The 24,111-nt window shown below is 50.3% G+C and overlaps 1 protein-coding gene across 4 annotated transcripts in view; it reads right to left on the reverse strand.

Annotated features, from left to right (window-relative positions):
• Window positions 1-336: 336 nt before the first annotated feature.
• Window positions 337-24,111, reverse strand: part of HDHD5 (haloacid dehalogenase like hydrolase domain containing 5) — a 29,118-nt gene continuing 5,343 nt past the window's right edge. The window contains exons 1-8 of one of the 4 annotated variants that reach the window (XM_025399908.1): window positions 22,151-22,296; window positions 11,547-11,750; window positions 10,151-10,263; window positions 8,201-8,294; window positions 6,259-6,292; window positions 4,192-4,351; window positions 1,359-1,547; window positions 337-1,173 (exon numbers count right to left, since the gene is read on the reverse strand). In XM_025399908.1, coding sequence (XP_025255693.1) covers window positions 837-1,173; window positions 1,359-1,547; window positions 4,192-4,351; window positions 6,259-6,292; window positions 8,201-8,294; window positions 10,151-10,263; window positions 11,547-11,750; window positions 22,151-22,276 — 1,257 coding nt within the window. In that variant the 5' untranslated portion in view covers window positions 22,277-22,296 and the 3' untranslated portion in view covers window positions 337-836. Of the gene's footprint in view, window positions 1,174-1,358; window positions 1,548-4,191; window positions 4,367-6,258; window positions 6,293-8,200; window positions 8,295-10,150; window positions 10,264-11,546; window positions 11,751-22,150; window positions 22,297-24,111 lie in introns of those variants that run through there. The other 3 variants (XM_025399907.1, XM_025399910.1, XM_025399909.1) reach the window with 3 other exon arrangements.

Consider the following 24,111-nt stretch of genomic DNA (forward strand, 5'->3'; position numbering starts at 1 on the left):
CTAGAGGAAGGGATGCAGGAAGCGGCATGTTTTCTAGAATCACTGCAGGAAGAGCTGCTTCCTTTAGAACAATCAGTAACAAGATCCCCCCTTTTCCATTCCAGGGAAGTTGCCAAGTACAGCTAAGTATATGCCAAACTCATTCCTAGACAACCTCAAGCTTCACAGCCCAGAATGGGTATGGGCTTTGGGGGCGGGAGGTAGGAAAGGAGATGTGGGCACCTCGTGGAGCTGAAATGCCACCCATCTCCCAGCCCCTGGGCTGCCCACACCACTCACTCCTTCTCCTTTTCCCACAGGACTTTTAGTGCACTCCAGACAGAGCTTCACAAGAGACAGCATCATGAATATTTATTATAATTATTTTAATTTTTAAAAAAGCCCCAAATCTCTGGGCAATAAACTACAATACAGTAAAAAGTAGCATCTGGTGTTAGACACTCTGCCGACAGGCTGCACGCCTTCAGTGCCGGCAAAGGCTCTGCACAGACGTCCACAGTATTCCACACTGCCTCCCCCTTTTCAGAAGTTCCTACTGAAACGAGAAGGACACTGAGGCACACAGGTGAAGAGAATGGCCTGGGGTTAGACTGCCAGGAGAGGCACAAGGGAACTGTGCCCAGAAAATTCTGACAGTTCCATACAAAATGCTACCCAGCAGGGAAAAAGAGCCACTGTCTTCTTCTAAGTGACCAGTAATGCCACACTCATGGGGCAGCAGGAATGGTGGCAAGGGAACCAAGCCCTGACCTGAGCCCAGTGATCAGGCCACAGCCCAGCCAACGGGACTCGCCCACAGGTCCAGGCTCACCCCCCTCGCCTCCTCCGCACTGCCCTCACTCCGAGGCCCAGCCCTCCTCGCGGAAGACCAGCTGCACAGCCTCATTCACGTCATTCACCACGTGGGAGGCCTCCATGAGCCCTGGACTGAAGCACAAGTCTCGGTGCCCGTGGAATGGAGGCTGCTCTCCTCCAAGGACAGGCTCCGTGGACTGCGGGTTCCTGGGATTGTAGACGCCTGTGCACACCAGGATGGAGATGCAGCTCTGGCTTGCTGAGGGCTGCTGCTGCCGTGGGCCCCCGGCCCCTAGTTCTGGCGCCCCGTCACGCATCGCCTTCTGCAGGTACTGGTGGAACAGGTTGGCGCCGTATATGTCAGACGTAGGGTTGTCACTGGCAGGGGCAGCCACACCGGAAAAGGAAAAAGGAGAAAACCCTAACTCAATGTTGCAAAGCAAAGGGAGCAGAGTTTCGGGGCAGAAGAGTGAATGAGATATAGGGAAACGGAGGTAAGACTAGAGAGGGAGGGAGGGAAGGGGACGTCATAAAAGGGATGAAGGAGGAGGAGCAGAGCCTACCCCACAGCATAGAGCTTCCGGATGGGGGCGACCCAGCCCCGCCTCTCTGCCTGTTGTCTGATCAGGTCCTGGGCGTACTGGTAAGTGAGGATGCTGGGTTTGCCCATCAGGCCCTCGTATCTCAGCTCCTTGCCCGTCACTTTCTGGTAAATGGTTTCCAGGCACAGCAGAAAGGTGCCATGTCCAAACCTGCCAGAAACGAGCATGCAGCAGTTCAGTCTTCCTGATCTCCAGGCTCTTCTAGAGAATAGGACTGCCACTGTCTAAGCAGCTACCACACAGACCAGCCTCTTCCCCAGGGTAAGAGCTGACATGTAGCAGACACTGTGCTGGCACTGGAGGCAGCATTTCACATTTCCCTCTCAGAAAAACTCTATGAGATGACACTATTTGTAAAATGAGGAAACCAAGGGACAGCAAGATTAAGTAGTTTGTTCAAGATGGCAGAGCTAGGATTACAACTCAGTCTGACTCCAGAGCTTAAATCCTGCTGCAGAGCTGGGGCAGACTATGGTTGCCCTTCTCCCTTCTTTGCTGGTGTCCATTTTCAGCCGACCATATTGCCACTAGGTGTGAAAAAGACCTTCCCGTGCCTCCCTTCCAGCGAGATGTGGCCATGTGACTAAGCTACAGTCAAGGAAAGCAGAATGCTGGGCTAAGCTTTTAGTAAGCATCCTTATAACTGGGGACAGGGGGCCAGGCGCAGTGGCTCATGCCTGTAATCCCAGCACTTTGGGAGGCCAAGGTAAGTGGATCACCTGAGGTCAGGAGTTCAAGACCAGTCTGGCCAACATGGTGAAACCCTGTCTCTGCTAAGAATGCAAAAATTAGCTGGGTATGGTGGCACATGCCTGTAGTCCCAGCTACTTGGGGGACTGAGGCAGGAGAATCACTTGAACCCAGGAGGTGGAGGCTGCAGTGGGCCAAGACTGCACCACTGCACTCCAGCCTGGGCGAAAGAGCAAGACTCCGTCTTAAAAAAAAAAAAAAAAAAAACTTGGGGTAGGGTATTCTTCTCTGCCCTCTCTGCCCTCCCCAACTCTTTCCTGACACCTGGAATGCTGATATGATGGCTGGCACTTGGGTGCGATCTTGGCTCACTGCAACCTCTACCTCCTGGGTTCAAGCGATTCTCCTGCCTCAGCCTCCCAAATAGCTGGGATTACAGGTGTGCACCACCATGCCCCGTTAATTTTTATATTTTTATTAAAGACAGTGTTTTGCCATGTTGGCCAGGCTGATATCTTGAACTCCTGATCTCAGGTGATCCACTCACCTCGGCCTCCCGAAGTGTTGGTATTACAAGCGTGAGCCACCACATTTTTCAGTGTCATTTATGTAAAGAATTCTATTTTTAATTAGAAAAGTTCATCTAAAATCTGGTTTATAAATTGAAATCTGCCCCTTGCTTTTCAGTTCACAGCGACATAACCAACCAAGCCCACTGATCTAGTGTCAGCATCCCTCCTCTGGGAATAATACTTCGGAGACAAGGCCAAGCCTCGAGCCACAGACATACACTTTTTTTCTTTTTTTTTTTGAGACGGAGTCTCGCTTTGTCGCCCAGGCTGGAGTGCAGTGGCACCATCTTGGCTCACTGCAAGCTCCGCCTTCTGGGTTCATGCCATTCTCCTGCCTCAGCCTCTGAGTAGTTGGGACTACAGGCACGCACTGGCTAATTTTTTGTATTTTTAGTAGAGACGGGGTTTCACCGTGTTAGCCAGGATGGTCTCAATCTCCTGACCTCGTGATCTGCCTGCCTCAGCCTCCCAAAGTGCTGGGATTACAGGCGTGAGCCACCGCGCCCGGCAGACATACACTTTAAAAGTGACAAGAGCATCCCATACCCCTGTCTCTCTAGGACTACTGAGATGGGCCCTGAGGCAGTACTGGGCCGTGCCCACCCTCTGCTGACGAGCACTGTTGACTGGGGGTCAACAGCAGGCTGACTCAAGAGTCTGGCCATGCAGATAACAGCAACCAAACAGTACACAGCAGCTGTCAGCTGGCCTTCAAGTAAGCACCTTGAGGGCCAAAAAAGGGCTGCCTCTATCTGTGCTATCCCCAGAATAAGACAGAACAGATGATACCAACACAGCTGAGCAGGGAGTGTAGGCACCTGCATGCCCCTGAGAAAGCCACTTATCCGCTGGGTCTCAGTTGTCTGGTCTGTGCAACCAACAGAACAATCCTTGGCTGGCATGATGGTGCACGTCTGTAATCCCAGCGCTTTTGGAGGCTGAGGCAGGGGGATCACTTGAGGCCAAGAGTTCAAGGCTGCAGTGAGTTATGACTGCACCACTGCACTCCAGCCTGGATAAGAGAGTGAGACCCTATCTCCACACACACACACACACACACACAGACACACACACACACACACGCACACAAAAAGCAAATGCTTGCTTCCTCCTGCCCTATGTCTTAAGGGTAAAAGGAAACAAGAAAGTGAAAGAACCAATGCTACAGGGTGGAGCCAAGGAAGGAAGGGCAACTGAATGTGCACTGATACAGCACAAAAAGTATCCACAGTTTGGGTCCACAGACACAAAGAGCATGTTCTGTTAAGATTATAGGGGCAGGGGTCATGTGTGAAACATCCTCTTAATACATCCTCAGACTGTAATCTGTAGTTTAGGTTTAGTAACGAATACGCAGAGTGATCCTTGAAAGCCCTTCCAAAGGCCAGCTTACTGCAGCAACAACAGGGCCTACCTAAGTAAGGTCCGAGTACCCCGGTGTCAGGATGACGGGTGGGAACTGCCTGCAGGACTGCCCAGGCAGCAGCCAGGAGTGGACTACCAGACCAAGGCTGGGAGCTTTGTGTCCTCACCTGGGCATCTTGGCTTCAGCCATCCACAGGAGATCCATGTTGCTGGCCAGGATGGGGAGGTGGGGGTAGGGGGGTGTCGCCAGGCCAGTCCCAGGGCTCCCATTGCTGAGGAGGACATCCATGATCAGCTGCAGGCTGGTCTCCCAGCGGACCGGCTCCCCTAGGAGGAGCACCCCTTTAAAGAACAGAGGCGCAGGTGAGGGCTGCAGGGCAGGTGGCAGGCCCTCAGGATGCCAGCTAGGGCTACCCGCCCTCAAGCCCTCTACCCATGGTGCACCCAGCTGGGCAGGGCACAGCTCCCCGACAAGCCTAGTAGAGCCCCTTACCCATCCACCCTGGGTGCACAAGGCCCAGGGCCCAGGAAGGAGATTCCTGAGGGCTCCCATTCTGACTTCAGTCCACTGGTGCTTCACAGAAGAGGTTACAAGACAAAAGCAGCATGTCTCAGGCCTACTTCTCCTTGCTGACTGGGGCTCTGCCACCACGCTCTCCCTCACACGACTTAGCAAGGGCTCCTGTTCCCTCAGTCACTTCTCTCTGAGCCCCAGGGACCAGCAGAATCTAACAGCCAGGAGAGGGGGTGTGGAGTGATACAGACTTGAACCCCAACCTGAACTCCACCGATCTTCCTGTATGACTGTGGGCAAGTAACTTCTCTTCTCCAAGCCCCAGTTTCCTCAACTGCAACTACATAACAGCAACACTACTTATAATGCTGTTGTGAGGATAAAAATGAACTATATCATCAGTAAACAGCCCAGGACTAGACACACAGGAAGCACTAGGCAAAGGACTCTGCTGACACTAAGGTACAGGGCTGGTGAACTGCACCAGACCAGTGATTCTCAATGGGGCAGCACCACCCCTTATGAGGTGCTTTAGAAATCAGGGGCAATTTTAATTGTCACAATGACTAAAACCTAGCAAGTGAAGGTTGTGGGAGGGAGCCAGGGATGCTACACACTCAGGACAATCCTGCGCAATCAAAAACTATCCCACAGTAAAATTAAAATTAATTTTTAAAAAAACCATCCCATGGCTGCGTGTGGTGGCTTGTGTCTGTAATTCCAGGACTTTGGGAGGCCAGGGTGGGAGGACTGCTTGAGCCCAGGAGTTTGAGACTAGCCTAGGCAACATAGTGAGATCCCGTCTCTACAAAACAACGAAAAGAAAAAGGAAAATCTTTCCCATGTCCTAATAACATTTGAATGTCCCACCTGATATCCTGATATCCACATAGGTGAACAACCTTTTCAGAATTACTTGAACAATTCTATTTTACATATCATCACAAAGTATTTTTGTACAGTTTCAATAAACATCGATTTTTCCAAAAATAAACCAGATTGTTCCAAAAATACAACTATCCTGTAAGTCAAGAGAAGACTGTACGTTGCCTTTTGAAAACTCTACCAGGAGTTGTTCCCTGTTTTGGAAAATTACTTGACCAATGGCAATGCTGCCCCTGATTTCTGGGTCACCTGTAAAACACGCCTATCACACCTATGAACACACTAACATCAGCCTGCATTTGTAGCTGTTAACATTCATGGTGATGCTGTTCAGTGCAACCATTTTACTTCTTGGATAAGTACTACATACTGAAATACATTATCTTCTTACTAAAAATGTCTCCTTTTATATCCCCCTATTACAGTTAGGGCTTTATACTGAACTAATTTTTAATATGTGTGTATAGAAGTTATATTACCTATGAATTTCGCTTCAGAATAATAAAGGGGATATCCCAACGTTCTTGCTATAAAAAGCGGAGAACTAGGTTTGAAAGTGGAGAAACACTACAGCAGATCACCTCTAGGTGCCTTTCTACTGCTAAAAGTCTCTAAGCTTACGGTTTTCCTGCAATAGTGAGTGGCACGGGGAAGGAAAGATTAACAACAGTCTCAGAGGTGGTGAGTGGCAGATCCAGACCAGGGCCCGGGTGTCCTGACTCCAAGGCCCCCTTGCTGCTGAACCAGGCTGCAGGCAGTCACACCGAGACAGCCTGAGGGCCAGAGAGGACAGGGAGAAAAGACCTCACAACTCATCAAAGACGACCTCTCTTACCTTCAATGGGGGGGAAGTCATTCCTCGGGAGGGGCTGCAGAGAGATAAATGAGAGGCTATAAACACAAGTCACCGTCCACTCCTGGAGAACCACACCTCCACCTCCGGGGTGCTGGGAGGGGAGACACACTCCACAGACCCCACACTCGTGGCCAAGCCCAAGCCAAGGGAAAGCTGGAGAGGACTGAGGAAGATGCGAGAAAGGCGAAAAGACAACGGCCAGGTGGGGCCACAGAACAGGCAGGACACCACATGTGAAGTCACCAGGAGGAAGGGTGGTCAGATGTCTTTCTCCGGTGGGAGAGGACACAAGACACAGCCAAGTAAGAGTCTAGAATCAGGCAGCTAAGGATGCAGGTGAGCCCGTGGAGATGAAGGTGGCATCGGGGCCTGATGGGCCATTTCTCCTCCTGTCGGTTCTCGAGCAGGTGGCTTCACTCAACCAGCCTCGAGGGTCCATTCCATCCCCAGGCCATGGTAGTCTTGGCTCTGCCACCAACCAACTATGTGACCCAGGACAGGTCACTCCCCTGTGTGAGGCTGCCTCTGAGCTATTCTGAGATCTGTTCCAACTCTGACATTCTGGTTCTCCACAGAACTTGCCCAGGTCAGGGAGAAAGCCCTCACAGGAGAGGAAGTGCTCTGTTCCATCAGAAAGCTCTGGAGGAGGAAGGACTTAAGCTACATCTGCAAATAAAAGTAAGTTATCTGTTTATAACTGCATGTCGTCAAACTGTGAGAATGGTCGGACTCAAGACCTGGGCCATGTGATATGTAGACAGTGCAATGAGGAGAAAGTGAGCCAATGGGCACCTCGAGAGATGGCAGTCATGCTGCAGAGGATCACCAGGGATCAGATGAGACGGTGGACAAAGTCAGTGCTCAAAAATGAGCCCAGCACACAGGGCACCTGGGCAGATGTGCAGACTGGCCAGTGCTTCCTCTGCAAGCAAGCCGCCTCTCCCAAGGGCAGCTCAGTGCCGGGCTTCAGGATTGCTCACTTCACAATGGCCAGCAGCTCTCCTGGGCAGCACTGGGAAGGCCGGCCAGTATGTCTGGAACTCCGTGTTGGAAGGGATGCTGCAACTCTGAAAGGGGTTCCCAGGTAATGACAAACAATACAGAGAGGACAGGGAGTAAAGCCATTCACTTCTCTGGGCTATTTTTTTCCTTTTTTTTTTTTTGGAGACAGGGTCTCACTCAGTCGCCAAGGCTGGAGTGCAGTGATCACAGCTCACTGCAGCCTCCAGCGCCTGGGCTCAAGCAACCCTCCTTTCTCAGACTCCTGTGTAGCTGGGACTACAGGCATGCGCCACCATATCTGGCTTTTTTTTTTTTTTTTTTTTTGAGACACAGTCTCACTCTGTCACCCAGGCTGGAGTACAACGGCGTGATCTCAGCTCACTGCGACCTCCGCCTCTTGGGTTCAAGTGATTCTCCCGCCTCAGCCTCCCAAGTAGCTGGGATTATAGGCGTCCATCACTGTTCCTGGCTAATTTTTGCATTTTTAGTAGAGATGGGGTTTCGTCATGTTGGCCAGGCTGGTCTGGAACTCCCGACCTCAGGTGATCCACCCGCCTTGGCCTCCCAAAGTGCTGGAATTACAGGCGTGACCCACCATACCTGGCCAATTTTTTAAAAATTTTTTTGTAGAGACGGGGTCTCACTATGTTGCCCAGGCTGGTCTTGAACTCCGGGGCTCAAACAGTCCTCCCAAAGCGTTGAGATTACAGGTATAAGCCACCGCAACCAGCCTCTGGGCCATTCTCATAAATTCAGGGAACAAAACCCTTAGCCAGATGTGTCTCCAAAGAGACAATGGACATGCAGAAGAATGGACAAATCACAGCTCTGCAGAAGGGCTTGCAAGGTCAGCGACACAGCCAATGCAGGGCACGGGAGGAGTAAAGGATGACACAGCCCAACCCGTGCTCCTTATTACCGTGGTCTTCAGCCGCCGCTCCAGGTCCACCATGTCAAGCAGAGGGAAGGCCATCCGCAACTCATCCATGGTAATAACATTTCGGAAGCCCAGCCTGGAGCAAGCTCAGGAAGTAATGCTGGACAGTTCTTGGGGAAGAAGCCTTTCTGAATGCATCAAATCACAAGTGAAGGGAACACAACCCACTCCTGATCAAGCCAGGCAGGAGGGCACCAAGCAGAGCTCAGCAAGGATGGCACAAATCCTGCAGGTGCTGGCAGGCAGGCTATAACTGCACAGCCAGAGTAGAGAGGGCAGCTCCTGGCTAACCCACCAGCAGTCACCAGGCACATGCCAGCTACCAGGTCCTACACTGGGCACAGCCCACGGGGCCAAGGCACGTAAGAATCTCTGTCCCCAGCTGGGTGCAGTGGCTCATGCCTGAAATCCCAGCACTTTGGGAGGCTGAGGCAGCAGGATGGCTTGAGGCCACGAGTTCCAGGCCAGCCTGGGCAACGTAGTGAGACCTTGTCTCTACAAATAAAGTCAGTTAGGCATGGTGGTAGCCACCTGTAGTCTACTCAGGAGGCTACTCAGGAGGCTGGGGCAGGAGGATCACTTGAGCCCAGGAGGTTAAGGCTACAGTGAGCTATGATTGCACCACTGTACTCCAACCTGGGCAACAGAGTGAGACCCTGTCTCAAAAAAAAAAAAGGTTCTGTCCCCAAGGAGCCGAGCACATTCAGAGCCCATTAAAACCAGTGTTCTAAGAACAGTGCTGCCAGTCAGTGCTGAGCTCAGAAGAGACTCTTCAGTGGGCTGGGGAGTCCAGAGGAGTCATGGAGAAGTAGGGCTGGAGCTAAAATCTTAAAGGATGAACCCAAATCAGCAAGGAAGAGGAGGCCTTGGGGAGGGACAAGCCAGCTTCAGCTGCCTCCATCTTCCTGTCCTCAATTCCAACTTGCAGTCTTAACTGGACATGGTTTCAGATTACTTTCAAAATGAATTTCTCCAAAATCCTGATTCTATCAGATTGCCCCATCAGTAATAAAGCCTGCTCTGCCCTCCATTGCCCTGAGAAGTTGGTCAGACTCCTCAAGTTTACTTCCAAGGTTCCCGACACCCTGGCACCACCCACCCTTCCTATTCTTTCATTCCTCTCCCTATCCCATTCCCAACCTCCTACTTCCCCTGCCTAAGAAAGCTTAGCCATCTCCCGGGGCTCCACTGTACCCCTCCAAGAAGCCACAGGCAACTCCTGCCCCAGGGATACTCCAACCCCTCCCCTCAACGCCTGTGGCACAGCTCCTGTGAGCTTACAGGACTTCCATCATACACCATCGTAAACGCTCCTTTATTGCACACGGGGTTATTCTTGCCTCCTCAAGCACAAACCCTTGATTTATTCGTAAGCCCCACGTCCTCATCCCAGTCCTCATCCCATTCAGAGTGTGCGGCAGATCACTGGTACACAGGACGTGCTCAGCACAACTCAGTTGCTTGAAACAGGGGCCAGGTATTATTCCGCAGGCTCCCAGAGACAAGCTCCTCATAGCTGCTTCACTACCACTGGCTAATAAACTGACTGGGCACCCCAAGGAAGAGGCTAGAGCAGGGGTTCCCAAACCTAGTTACAGAACCACTAAGAGAGGTGTTTTGTTTTCTTAAAAAATACAGATTCCTGAGTTTTACCCTAGACCTAGTGAATTAAGGCTCCAGCGCAGATACCCTGGAATCTGTATTTTAAGCCCCCCGGAGGATTCTGATGCAGGGGTATGAGGACTGGCTTCTAGAAACCACCAGACATGAGGACTGACCACAATCGGGAGCTTTCCTCCCTCCCCTGAGCCCACAACATCGCCTGTGTACTCCAGCACCCAGCACTCCTCACTACAGTCCCCACTCAGCTAAGGGAGGAAACGCCCCAGCCCTGCCCCTTCCCTTCAGCCAGAGTTAAGACCAAAAGGATACCCCTGGGCATTTTCCACCACGGGCCCCTGCCCAGACACCAGCATCCGCTTCTCATGGTACTCTGAGAAGAGCTTCATGGGGCTGTGAGAGAGGATAACTTGGTCTGCATCCACCTGTAGGGACAGCCAAGACAGGGGAGGGCAGAGGAAGACAGAACTGTTGAGGGAAATAATGAGACAGGTGGCAGGTCCTTTAGCCTGCTCAGAAAAAGGTGAGCAAAGCCCTTTCTAGCACCCAGCAGCACTTCTAAAAGGCACCCAAAAAGATGTGAGAAGAACCTGTCTCATTTGGTTCTTGCCACACAAAACAAGAGACCAGAAATGCCACAGATGTGGCTTCTGACCACTCGCCACCGCCATCCCGTCAGGTTCAGTTTGGATTTCCCAAGCCCCCATTTGGAAGCCACAGGGTTCATGTGTGCTCCCTGTCACTGTCACAGAAATTGGTCTTTTACTTTCTTTTTTTTTTTTTTTTTTTTGAGACGGAGTCTCGCTCTGTCACCCAGGCTGGAGTGCAGTGGCCGGATCTCAGCTCACTGCAAGCTCCGCCTCCCGGGTTCACGCCATTCTCCTGCCTCAGCCTCCCAAGTAGCTGGGACTACAGGCGCCCGCCGCCATGCCCGGCTAAGTTTTTTTGTATTTTTAGTAGAGACGGGGTTTCACCGTGTTAGCCAGGATGGTCTCGATCTCCTGACCTCGTGATCCGCCCGTCTCGGCCACCCAAAGTGCTGGGATTACAGGCTTGAGCCACCGCGCCCGGCCGGTCTTTTACTTTCTATTTTCAGTTCTGCTAAGACTTAGCTGCTTAACATTTATACTAACCCTAACAATGCAGCCTTTAGTTGGAAGGTTTTTGGAATTCTCTCTGGAAATCACAGCAAGGAATCAATTTTATTCCGTCACACTTTACATGCAACTTTGAGCAGCATCATCTAATACACCAGCCATTTTATTTACTCTCTTGGCTCCAAAGGACTCTTTCCAAAAGCTGAATTCACCCTCAACAAACAAGAATGCATCAAAGTCGGGATATGGTGCAGGGCTGCAGGTGGCTGAAGAGGACAGCACTCCTTCAGGTGTACACATCACACTCAGGAAAGCCAAGGTGTGACTTCAGAGCTGCACCTGCTATTCCCGCTATGCAGAGTTCCAGACATGTGTGTGACCTTTGCTTTCCAGGGACTCACACCCCCAATACCCAGAAGAAAAGAAACAGATACAAGGACATAAACTACAACTACCAAATACACAGGCAGGATTTCTGTGTTCAGCTGTGGCCATGACCTAGGACCAGGTGATTCCATATCCCAACCCAAGGGAAAGGGACTTGGAGCTGGGGCGGGGGGTCCACTAAGAACCAGGTCCGTGGGCTTCCATGCCTCTGGCTGCCTTCTCACCTCGCACCCCAGCAGGGCTGACAGCTCCTGGGCTTTGCTGTGTTGTAAGCTGTTCCCAGCATTTGTGACAAAAACCACGGGCACCCGCAGCTGCCCCTGGGAGTTCATCAGCCTTCGGAAGGCTTCCAGAGCAGCAGGGATCACTCTGTGGCCCCGCACAAGCACTCCATCGATGTCCAACAGGAACCCAAAGGTGGGCGGGCTCTGCAGAGATGGTAAGATAATTACCAGTATGTGAGTCAAGAGGTAGGAAGAGAACAAGGAAACAACCCTTACAAAGAGAGGCTCAACACCATCCTCGGGTCACTCATGTCCCTTGAAAACCTGTCAGAAAGAACAAAAAAATGAAGACGGGATTCTGATAGGGTAATTTTTAAATTAGAACATAGAGAAATCCAAAGAAAATATAATCCCAACACTTATTTTTAATCATTTGTTTTTACAGACAGAGTCTTCCTGTCGCCCAGACTGGAGTACAGTGGTGTGATCATGGCTCACTGCAGCCTTGACCCACCAGGCTCAAGGGATCCTCCCGCCTCAGCTTCCCAAAGTGCTAGGATTATTAGGTGTGAGCCACCGAGTCCGGCCTAACCCCAACACTTTAAAACAACCAATTAATAGTTTCCCTTTTATCTATTCTTACATTTGTCTTGTAGCTACAACTGTACTATATGCAATTTTGCATCATCTCGTTCTTTTTTGCTTGACATATCATAAATATTTTTATGGATTACAATAGCCTTTATAACCATCTTTTAAGATTTTATTATAGCAAAAAGTTGGTTGGGCGCAGTGGCTCAGGCCTGTAGTCCCAGCACTTTGGGAGGCCGAGACAGGTGCATCACGAGGTCAGGAAATTGAGACCATTCTGGCTAACACGGTGAAACCCCGTCTCTACTAAAAAATACAAAAAACTAGCCGGGCGAGGTGGCGGGCGCCTGTAGTCCCAGCTACTCTGGAGGCTGAGGCAGGAGAATGGCGTAAACCCGGGAGGCGGAGCTTGCAGTGAGCTGAGATCCGGCCACTGCACTCCAGCCTGGGCAACAGAGCCAGACTCCGTCTCAAAAAAAAAAAAAAAAAAGATTTTATTATAGCAAAAAGTTAAAAAAAATATAACCTCAATCACTACAGACAATATAAAAATGTTTCAGAAGTTTCTTGTCTCCAACTTACTTAGTCCTATTCCTGTCTTGCCTAATTTCCAGAAGGCTTAAATCCATAGTATATATAACTTTCTAATCTTTTTTTTTTTTTTTTTTTTTTTGAGACGGAGTCTCACTGTGTCTCCCAGGCTGGAGTGCAGTGGCGCGATCTCGGCTCACTGCAAGCTCCGCCCCCCGGGTTCACGCCATTCTCCCGCCTCGGCCTCCCAAGTAGCTGGGACTACAGGCGCCCGCTACCGCGCCCGGCTAGTTTTTTGTATTTTTAGTAGAGACGGGGTTTCACCATGTTAGCCAGGATAGTCTCGATCTCCTGACCTTGTGATCCACCCGCCTCGGCCTCCCAAAGTGCTGGGATTACAGGCTTGAGCCACCGCGCCCGGCCTTAACTTTCTAATCTTAACACACACATAGAATCATGTTGACTTTGTTTTCCATCTTACTTTTTTAGTTGGTATCTCTTGGCTATCTTTTTTTTTGAGACAGAGTCGAGTCGTGCTCTGTCGCCGAGGCTGGAGAGCAGCAGTGCGATCTCAGCTCACCACAACCTCTGCCTCCCACGTTCAAGTGATTCTTCTGCCTCAGTCTCCCAAATAGCTGGGATTACAGGTGCACCCCACCGTGCTCAGCTAATATTTGTATTTTTAGTGGAGACGAGGTTACGCCATGTTGACCAGGCTGGTCTCGAACTCCTGACCTTAGGTGATCCACCCACCTTGGCCTCTCAAAGTGCTGGGATTACAGGCGTGAGCCACTGCACCCCGCCCTACCATTCCATATTAATTATGCATAGCTCTATTTCCTAAACATCATTTCTGGCTACATACTATTCTGAGTGAATGATTCACTAATATTGTTCTCTGTATTTTGGAGTTTTCCACAATTTTGCTATGAAAAATAATGCTACAAGGAATCTCTTCAGGAATACTGATTTTTTTTTCCCACATTATGGGTATTTCCTTGAGCTAGATTCTTAAAAATAGGAGTAATAAATCAGAGAGAGCAAATGTAATTACGCAAACACCTGCTGACAAACTGCTGTTCAAAAACATGTCCACTGGCAACGTACTTTACCCTTACAGTATTGATTTTCACAACTGTTTGTTAATTATCAAACTTTTTGATAATTTAAAGGTAAAAAATTATCTCTTCTTGATCTGCATTTCCTGGATTTATAAAGTTGAATGCTGTTTTTAAAAATCATTCCATTTCTCGTTTTATAAACTGCCTGTTAACATACAAGATATTCTTCAATCGTCAAAACAAATCTAACCTAACTTGTTTGCTATTCTTCTTTTGTTGGTGCCAACCAGGTCAAGTCATTCTTATTGACACACCTACTCTATGCACAGAGCTCCCTTTATAAAGAGCAACCAGAAACAGAAATGGTGCTCCAGGCCAGGTGTGGTGGCTCACACCTGTAATCCCAGCACTTTGGGAGGCTCAAGAGGGTAGATCACCTGAGATCAGGAGTTCAAGACCAGTCTGGCCAACATGGTGAAACCCCGCCTCTACTAAAAATACAAAAATTAGCCAGGCGTGGTGTTGGGCGCCTGTCATCCCAGCTACTCGGGAGGCCGAGGCAGGAGAATCACTTGAACCTGGGAGGCGGAGGTTGCAGTGCGCCGAGATCGTGCCACTGCACTCTAGCCTGCGCAACAAAGCTAGACTCTATTAAAAAAAAAAAAAAAGAAAGAAAAGAAAAGAAAGAAAGAAAGAAAGGAAAAGAAATAGCGCTCCAGTTCCTAGTTTCTTAGCTAGGGTGACAGAGCAAGCAACCAGCCTAGAAAGCAAACTCTAAAACAGCAGCATTTTTGCAAGTGCAAATCAATTCTAGGTAAGTTCTAAATAAATAAATAGAATTAAACAAAGGCAGTTTCTTCAAAGAGAATTTTGTGCCAGGCAATGAAAGTGTTAAATATATCCTGTAACAAAACTCTTTGCACCCCCCGGTCACCCCCAGACTAGATGAGTGGTTCCTGCCTGCCTACATGGTTCAATGAGAAGACAATTAGACAAGCAGCCCCAGGACAGTCTACAGGGAGCCTTGCACTAAGAGATGAGCCCACACCAGGGGCACCTGACCCACAGGGGTGGGGAAGATTGGCCATCACAGGTCTCCTACGCCAATTTAAGGAGTTTGAAAATGGAAAGTGGTATCATGAGACCCGAACTATAGAAAAAAAAATTGGCTGCAGAGAAAAGACCACATTGGATAGACTGAAAGGAGTTAACTCAAAGAAGACCAGGTGGGACCAAACGCAATCCAAGACAGAGAAGATGGAGGTTTCACCTGGGAGAGCAGGATAAGAATGGAGATCAGGGGGCATTATCAGAGACAGAACAGTCATGACTTGGTAACCATCCAGATACAGGGGTGGAGGGAAGAGGGAGCCACACGGACTCCCATGCTTTTTTAATTTGGTCTGGGAACCCAGGAGGATGGATGCTGGTATGAGTCACTGAACCCAAGGGCACAGTAGGAGCAGGCAGTGAGAGGTCATTGGAGGATACAAAGTTAAGTCCCACTTTGGACCAGGAGACAGGCAAGTGGAGACATCAGCACCGGACAGGTCTTGGAGATGAAAAATGTGGAAGGTCTCTCCTCTCAGAGAACCAGGAAGAACAATACCACTTAATAAGGGACCACACAAGACCTGCCAGCAAAAGACAGTGCAAGGAGGAAAACCAAGAGCATGTGGGGTCAAGGAAGCTGAGGGATTCCTCTGGGTCCAGTAAAATAGGGACTGGAGTGGCTGTAATGATCCCATCTCCCTTCCACTGAACAGGCAAGACCCCCGGGAGAGGCAGTCTTCCAGCTCCTCCATGCTAGCCTGTACACCAGCCCTCCAAGCTTGGACACTGACAGCTACAGAGCCAAGCAGGAGGGGGGCAGGGACCCTGGAAAAACAGGAGAAAGCACCTCGAGCCAACAAGATATCACACCTGAACACCAAAAAATAGCTGCCAAGAGAAAAGGGACCAAGCCCCACATGCCACACAGGAAATGCCTGGACAAATGGTGCCTCTAACCCTTGGCTTCACAGGATTATGCTGTTGCACCCAGACCTGTCACTGTCCCAAGCACTCAGCCAGACAAAGGCATTTTTATGTATTCTTTTTGGCAGCCCTTTGGGGAAGTGTCAGCATCTCCAAATGGCCTTGCCTAGCAAAATGTGCCTGGTTTATTATACAAGGTGTTCAATATACAGGCACTAAATTACCTGACTGGACAAATAAGACACCAACCTCAGAGAGAACTCAGCAAGGGTCACCCAGTTCACAAGTGCTAGATTCAGGATTCAGCCTCAAATTCAGCTGGCAACTCAGCAGCACCTCAGAGAAAACAGGGGACCCCAGGACTGCTTCCCCCACCTCCTGCTAGCCCCCCTCTGTGAGCTCCATTTCTTCTCTCTCGTCAACATACTCATGTACCCTCAAGGATCCCTGGAGTCCCTCCGTATTCCCCAAGAAATCTCACTAGAATGGGGGTCCTAACCTAGGCCCACAGATAGATTTCATAAAGCCTCTTTAAACGTTACATGCATTCTTTCTGGGAAAAGTAACCACAGCACTTTTCGGATTTCATTTTCCTATTCTTCTCAAGGAGAATCACTGCCTGGGCTTAAAGGGAGGAGTGGATGTGATTTGCCCTTTACCCCCATACCTGGCACAGTGCTTAGACTCACAGGTGCTTGACAAAGGCTGACTGGATGCTGAATGACCCAAAGGATAAACGGTTAGGGAGACATGAGCACTTCCTGACCACCCCATCCCTTCCTGAAGGAAAAGAGTGGCCCTTAGAAAGTAAGTCCCTGGAGGTAAGGACTGGGCGATTCCAACACTTTTTTGAGGCGTGATCTTGGCTTACTGCAACCTCCGCCACCCGGGCTCAAGCAATCCTCCCACCTCAGCCTCCCAAGTAGCTGGGACTATAGGTGCGCACCACCACACCCGTCTAATTTTTGTATTTGGCAGAGATGCAGTTTCGCCATATTGGTCTGGTCTCAAAGCTGGTCTCGAACTCCTGGACTCAAGTGATCTGCTGCCTTGGCCTCCCAAAGTGCTGGGATTACAGGCATGAGCCACCGTGCCCGGCCAACACTTTTTTTAAGAAACAGCCTTGCTCCGTCACCCAGGCTGTAGTGCAGTGACACAATCGAGGCTCACTGCAGCCTCAACCTCCTGGGCTCAAGGGATCCTCCCACCTCGGCCTTCCAAAGTGTTGGCACTACAGGCTTGAGCCATCATGCCCAGCTCTAACATCTCTTTTTTGTACCGTTATGAACAGAGCATACTGTTCTGAAAATTTAAACTTAAAACTCATTTGCTCAAAATCTGGAGACAATCAGATAAATTTTAATAAGGCCTACATTTTATCTCAATTTTTTTGGTTTAAAAAAAAAAAGGCGCCAGGCGCCGTGGCTCACACCTGTAATCCCAGCACTTTGGGAGGCTGAGGCGGGCAGATCACCTGAGGTTGGGAGTTTGAGATGAACCTGACCAACACGGAGAAACCTTGTCTCTATTAAAAATACAAAATTAGCTGGGTGTGGTGGCACATGCCTGTAATCCCAGCTACTTGGAAGGCTGAGGCAGGAGAATTGCTTGAACTCAGGAGGTGGAGGTCGCAGTGAGCCAAGATCACGCCATGGCACTCCAGCCTGGGCAACAAGAGGTAAACTCCATCTCAAAAAATAAATAAATAAAAATAAAAAATAAATTTAAAAAATTTTAAAGGCCTAGATTTTAAGTGATATTAAGGAATTACTAATGTTTTTAGGTATGATATTGGCATTGTGGTTATGTTCAGAATGTCCTTATTTTCTTCTTTTTTTTTTTTTTGGTTGAGACAAAACAGGGTCTCACTCTGTCACCAAGGCTGGGTGCACTAGTGTCATCTCAGCTTACTGCAACCTCAACCTCCTGAGCTCAAAGGATCCTTTTGCTTCAGCCTCCCAAGTAGCTGGGACTACAAGCATGTGCCACTACATGCCTGGCTAATTTTTTTTTTTTTTTTTTTTTTTGTAGAGGCAGGGTCTCCCTATATTGCTTGGGCTGGTCTGGAACTCCTGGGCTGAAGTAATCCTTCCAACTCCCAAAATGCTGGGATTACAGGTGTGATCCATGGCACCCAGCCAGAATGTCCTTATTTTCTTAGAGGTACACACAGAAGAATTTAGGGTTGAAATAATAAGAAATCAGAGATTTACTTTAAAATCTCAGAGCCACAAAAAAAGGAGGAGGGAGATAAGCAAAGCAGGTGTGGAAAAACATTAATCAATCTGGGAGATGGGCACAGGGGTTCATATTATTCCAATTTTTGAATTTCTGAAAACTTACATAGTTAAAAAAAAAAAAGCTCATTTGTACAATGGCTGCAAAATTTACCATACATAGTTTTAATGGTCATTGCGTAAAGTCGTAAGATTTGCCTTTTTTTTTTTTTTTGAGGAGTCTCACTCTGTCACCCAGGCTGGAGTGCAGTGGTGCAATCTCGACTCACTACAACCTCCGCCTCTTGCGTTCAAGCGATTCTCCTGCCTCAGCCTCCCAAGTAGCTGGGACTACTGGCACACACCAACACACCTGGCTTATTTCTTATATTTTTAGTAGAGACGGGGTTTCACCGTATTGGCCAGGCTGGTCTCAAACTCCTGACCTCATGATCCGCTCATCTTGGCCTCCCAAAGTGCTGGGATTACAGGCATGACCCACCACGCCTGGCCCAAGATTTGCCTTCTTTTTAAAAATAAGAATCCATAGCCCCTGTAATTAGAACAGCAAAGTTTTCAGGAAAACTGAGCAATATCCATAAGGCTCCCTCATCCATCACTACAAACCCCTCCCCAACCTTCAGGATGTACACAGAGAACCAGGCACCCAGTACCATAAAAAGTGAAGGTGTACATCAATTATAACAAATGTACCACACTAATGCAAGATGGTAATACAGTCACGCACCACAACGATGTTTCAGTCAATGACACACTGCATATACAATGGTCCCTTAAGATTATAAGGGAACAGGAACTCATAGCTGAAGAAGAGGCAAGAGAAAAGGTAGCTGCAGAAAGAAAAGAACATTCAAGAAAATTCACAGTGAAGGGTTCAGCAGAAGCTTTTACAGACCTCAAGTTTCTTAAAAAGTCTGAAACATGAACTCCAACACCAAAAGGTTTTCATTACTAGAGAAGAATGTTTGTGGTACGTTATCCACTTACAAGCAAACCTATGACAAAAAAAGAAACCAAGCAAACCACAATGGACATATTTCTGGTAAGAGTGACACCTCAAGAGCCTCAGAGAGGTCCTTCAGAAGATATACAGAAGACAGCACTGTTAACACAGATGACAGTCCCATGCATATGACTGCCCTAAAGACCTTCCAATGGGACATGGTGTGAAGGCGGAAGACAATGATATGGATTACCTGACCTGACCTTGTGTAGGCCTGGGCTAGTATATGTTTGTGTCTTCACTTAAAAGTTCAAAAAAAATTTTTTTAAGGCAGGGCACGGTGGCTCACGCCTGTAATCCCAGCACTCTGGGAGGCCAAGGCCGGCGGATCACGAGGTCAGGAGTTCGAGACCAGTCTGGCCAACACATGAAACACCATCTCTACTAAAAATACAAAATATTAGCCAGGCGTGGGGGCAGGCGCCTGTACTCCCAGCTACTCCGGAGGCTGAGGCCGGAGAATGGCGTAAACCCAGGAGGCACAGCTTGCAGTGAGCTGAGACCACACCACTGCACTCCAGCCTGGGTGACAGAGCAAGCGAGACTCCATCTCAAAAAAAAAAAAAGAAAAAGAAAATAAAAGAAAAAAGCTGGCCGGGCGCAGTGGCTCATGCTTGTAATCCCAACACTTTGGGAGACCAAGGCAGGCGGATCATGAGGTCAGGAGTTCGAGACCAGCCTGGCCAATACGGGGAAGCCCCGTCTCCTCTAAAAATACAAAAATTAGCTGGGCGTGGTGGTGGGCGTCTGTAATCCCACCTACTTGGGAGGCTGAGGAAGGTGAATTGCTTGAACCCGTGAGGCAGAGGTTGCAGTGAGGCGAGATGGCGCCACTGCACTCCAGCCTGGGCGACAGAGCTAGACACCGTCACAAAAAAAAAAAAAAAGAAAGAAAAAAGCTATGGAACAATGATATAAATGAAGCTATTTAGTACCGCTATACAATGTGTTGTGTTTTAAGCTAAGTGCTATTACAAAAAAGTAAAAAGTTTTAAAAATTAAAAACTTGGTAAAGCAAAAAAAGTTACACTAAGTTAAGATTAATTTTCTTTTTTTTTTTTTGGATAGAGTCTTGCTCTGTTGCCCAGGCTGGAGTGCAGTGGCCCAATCCCCACTCACTGCAACTTCCCTCCCAGGTTCAAGGGATTCTCCTGCTTCAGCCTCCTGAGTAGCTGGGATTACAAGTAATAGATCCATTACATAGATGGGGAAACGGAAGCTTGAAAAGCTAAGTAACTTGCCTTAAGTGAAGCTGCTAACAGACTGCACAGGATTCAATTCTAAAGCTCGTGCTCAAACTCTATGCTATGCTGCATTCTTCTTTTTCTACTCTACCGAAGAGTCACTTGGAAACATCTCCGGACTCTGCGGAGATGCTAGAGCCCATATAATAGTTACAAATGAGGGCAATATTTCCTTATATTTATATCCTCACAGTTTGTAAGTCCTTTTATCAACATATTCTCATTTCATACTTCCATCTTGGTCACTTGTAGCTCTGTGACACTGGCCAAGTCACTCAGCTGCTTTGAACCTCAGCTGCTCCATATGTAAAAATCATAAAGACAACACAGCTGTTAAGAGCTTAGACTCTGGCACCAGACTACCTGAGTTCCAGATTCTGTCACTTACCAGCTGTGTGCCCTTGGGTAAGCTGCTTAACCTCTCTGTGCCTCTGCTCCCTCTATAAAATGGGAAGACTAATAATCGTACTTTCCTCGGAGTTTTTGTTTTTGTTTTTTTTTTTTTGAGACGGAGTCTCGCTCTGTCGCCCAGGCTGGAGTGCAGTGGCCGGATCTCAGCTCACTGCAAGCTCCGCCTCCTGGGTTTACGCCATTCTCCTGCCTCAGCCTCCCGAGTAGCTGGGACTACAGGCGCCCGCCACCTCGCCCGGCTAGTTTTTTGTATTTTTTAGTAGAGACGGGGTTTCACCGTGTTAGCCAGGATGGTCTCGATCTCCTGACCTCGTGATCCGCCCGTCTCGGCCTCCCAAAGTGCTGGGATTACAGGCTTGAGCCACCGCGCCCGGCTTTTCTTCGGAGTTGTTATAAAGATTATACGAGTAACTGTGAAGAACCTGGCATAAAGTAAGCACTATGCGTTTTTTTTAATGTAAGTAGTTTGGCCGGGCGCAGTGGCTCACGCCTGCAATCTCACCACTCTGGGAAGCCAAGATGGGCGGATCATCTGAGGTCAAGTTGGAGACCAGCCTGGCCAACATGGTGAAACCCTGTCTCTACTAAAAATACAAAAATTAGCCAGGTGTGGTGGCGCGCACCTGTAATCCCTGCTACGCAGGAGGCTGAGGTAGAAGAATCGCTTAAACCTGGGAGGCGGAGGTTGCAGTGAGCAGATATTGAGCCACTTGCGCCACTGCACTCCAGCCTGGTGACAGAGTGAGACGCTGTCTAAAAAAACAAAAAACAAACAAACAAAAACAAGCAAGGATTACTGTGAAATCAGTATGTTAACGTAAAATATTACTTGTGGGTTTCGAAGACAAAGTGGTTCCTTTTACAGGAAAAGGCAAAACGGCCCAAGGGAGCGTGAGAGCCGTGGATCTGACCAATCAGGTTTAATGTCCCGGGACAGCCGTCTCCCGCTGTGGCTTCCTCACCACACAAGGTCACACCTCCTCCGAAGCGCCGGGGAGGCTCACACATCACTATCGTGCCGGACACACAAGAGGCGCCGGCTCCAGCCCTCCTGCTCCCGCCCGCGGAGCCTCTAGCGCTCAGCCAAGGTCACCGCGAGCTGAACTGATCCCAAGGCCCGCACCAAACCCACACGCACTTGGGGGCGGCGCACCCGCAGGCGCGGCTCCCGGCGCGGGGCCCCGTCTCCTCCATATGCAGATGAAAAACACGGCCCAAACGACCTCATGGTGGAAATCAGAAAACGCACAGGGAAAACAGGGACGCGGACACCTCCGGGAAGCGCAGGGGCTGACGAGCAGCCTGGCCGAGGCCGTCCTGACCAGCGCTCTCCCGCGGGAGTAGCGTTTCCGAGGCCGCGGGCGAGTCAGGGGGAGGGAGGGCACATCGGGCCCCCGGCAAGAGCTAGACGCACTCGGGCTCGACGACTGTCCAGGCAGTTTCCAGGAGGCGGGGATGCCAGCCCGGCCGTCCCTCCTTCCCCGCAGCTCCCTGCCCCGCCTCCGGCCCTGAGTGGCGACTGGCTCGGCCGGAACCCGGACGTCCTCACCTGAGCTGGGCCCACAGCATAGCTCCTGCGGGAGGGGCGGCCCAGGAGCCCCGCAGCCGCGCGCGCCGCCCGCCAGCAAAGCCAGCGCGCTGCGCCGAGCGAAGCCACACAGCCCCACGGAGCCATCCGGCCGTCGCCGCGCGCACGTGCACAACGTACCGCCCGCCCGCGAGTCCGCCCGCCGCGCAGCCAATCAGCGGTCGGCGCGCGCGGCATCACGGGAGTTGTAGTCCTGTAAGCGCGCGGAGCCCGTCGGCGCCTACGGAACTCGACCCTCGGGCCACACAGGGGCTACGTTGTAAGGAAGAAGTGCGAGGTCCCGCCGCCTCCTAGACCGAGATCGCGGTGAGGGGGCCGCGGCGCACGGTGGGCACGGCCTGGGCGGGGGCGCCTGCGGATCCCGGGAACACGCGCGGCAGGCCCCAGACCGGCCTCCCTCAGCTTCGCGGACTGTCTGGGCCGGGGGTCTCAACCTTGACTTCAGGGACCGGTCGCTGGGGCAGACCCTTAGTGGGGTCAGGCCCTCTGGGCCCGTGTCAGTCAAGGGACGTTCGTCGCGCGCCAATTGTTAAGTCTTTAAGTGTGCAAACCCGCTGACGCCCTCCCCGCGCATAGGGAGACTGCGCACCTGAGCCCGCCCCCACGCGCGCACTGCGGAGAGGTAGAGGCAGGAATGTAATACACGATACAAAATAACTACTCCAGAGAGGGCCGGATGACTAAGTCAGCAAACACTTAGGGAACACAACTGTGTCCGCTGCGCGGCTCCCGCAGTAGACACAAGGGTGAATGAGCAAAGAATGGACTTCGGTCACTGAGAGAGGAAGCCGACTCCGTCCATGGAGGCCCCTAGCAGAGCTGGATCTGGTAGTCCCCGGTCATGAGGGGAGATTCTGCTGGAGAAAGAGAAGTCTCCATTCCCACGCTTTGAAATGTGTAGGATGCCCTCAGATTCTTTGGCCCGTTCATAGGTATAGCTACACTAAAAACGCGGGAGCCTACAATGTATTTAGGACTAGCAGAGAGGCAGGGAGTTGAGGGTATGGACAGAGACTGTACTATCCCACAAGTTAGCAGGCCAGGGTGCCGTGGCTCACCCCTGTAATCCCAGCACTTTGGAAGGTCAAGGTGGGAGGAACGCTTGAATCCAGGAGTTCCAGATCACCCCTGGGCAACATAGGGAGACCCCTTCTCTATTTTAAAAATAATAAAATGGGGCCAGGCACGGTGGCTCACACCTGTAATCCCAGCACTTTGGGAGGCTGAGGCGGGTGGATCATGATGTCAGGAGTTCAAGACCAGCCTGGCCAACATAGTGAAACCCTGTCTCTACTAAAAACACAAAAAAATGGCCGGGCATGGTGGCTCACGCCTGTAATCCCAGCACTTTGGGAGGCCGGGGCAGGCGGCTCACCTGAGGTCAGGCGTTCGAGACCAGCCTGATCAACGTGGAGAAACCCTGTCTCTACTAAAACTACAAAATTAACCGGGCGTGGTGGCACATGCCTGTAATCCCAGCTATTTGGGAGGCTGAGGCAGGAGAATCGCTGGAGCCCAGGAGGTGAAGATTGCGGTGAGCCGAGATCGCGCTACTGCATGCCAGCATGCCAGCCTGGGTGACAGAGCGGGACTCCGTCTCAAAAAAAAAAAAAAAATACAGCCGGGCGCGGTGGCTCAAGCCTGTAATCCCAGCACTTTGGGAGGCCCAGGCGGGCGGATCACGAGGTCAGGAGAGCGAGACCATCCTGGCTAACACGGTGAAACCCCGTCTCTACTAAAAATACAAAAAAAATAGCTGGGCGTGGTGGCGGGCGCCCGTAGTCCCAGCTACTCGGGGAGGCTGAGGCAGGAGAACGGCGTGAACCCGGGAGGCGGAGCTTGCAGTGAGCCGAGCTCGCGCCACTGCACTCCAGCCTGGGCGACAAAGCGAGACTCCGTCTCAAAAAAAAAAAAAAAAAAAA

The sequence above is a fragment of the Theropithecus gelada genome, chromosome 10 (genome assembly GCF_003255815.1).
Source record: "Theropithecus gelada isolate Dixy chromosome 10, Tgel_1.0, whole genome shotgun sequence".
Classification (NCBI taxonomy): Eukaryota; Metazoa; Chordata; class Mammalia; order Primates; family Cercopithecidae; genus Theropithecus; species Theropithecus gelada.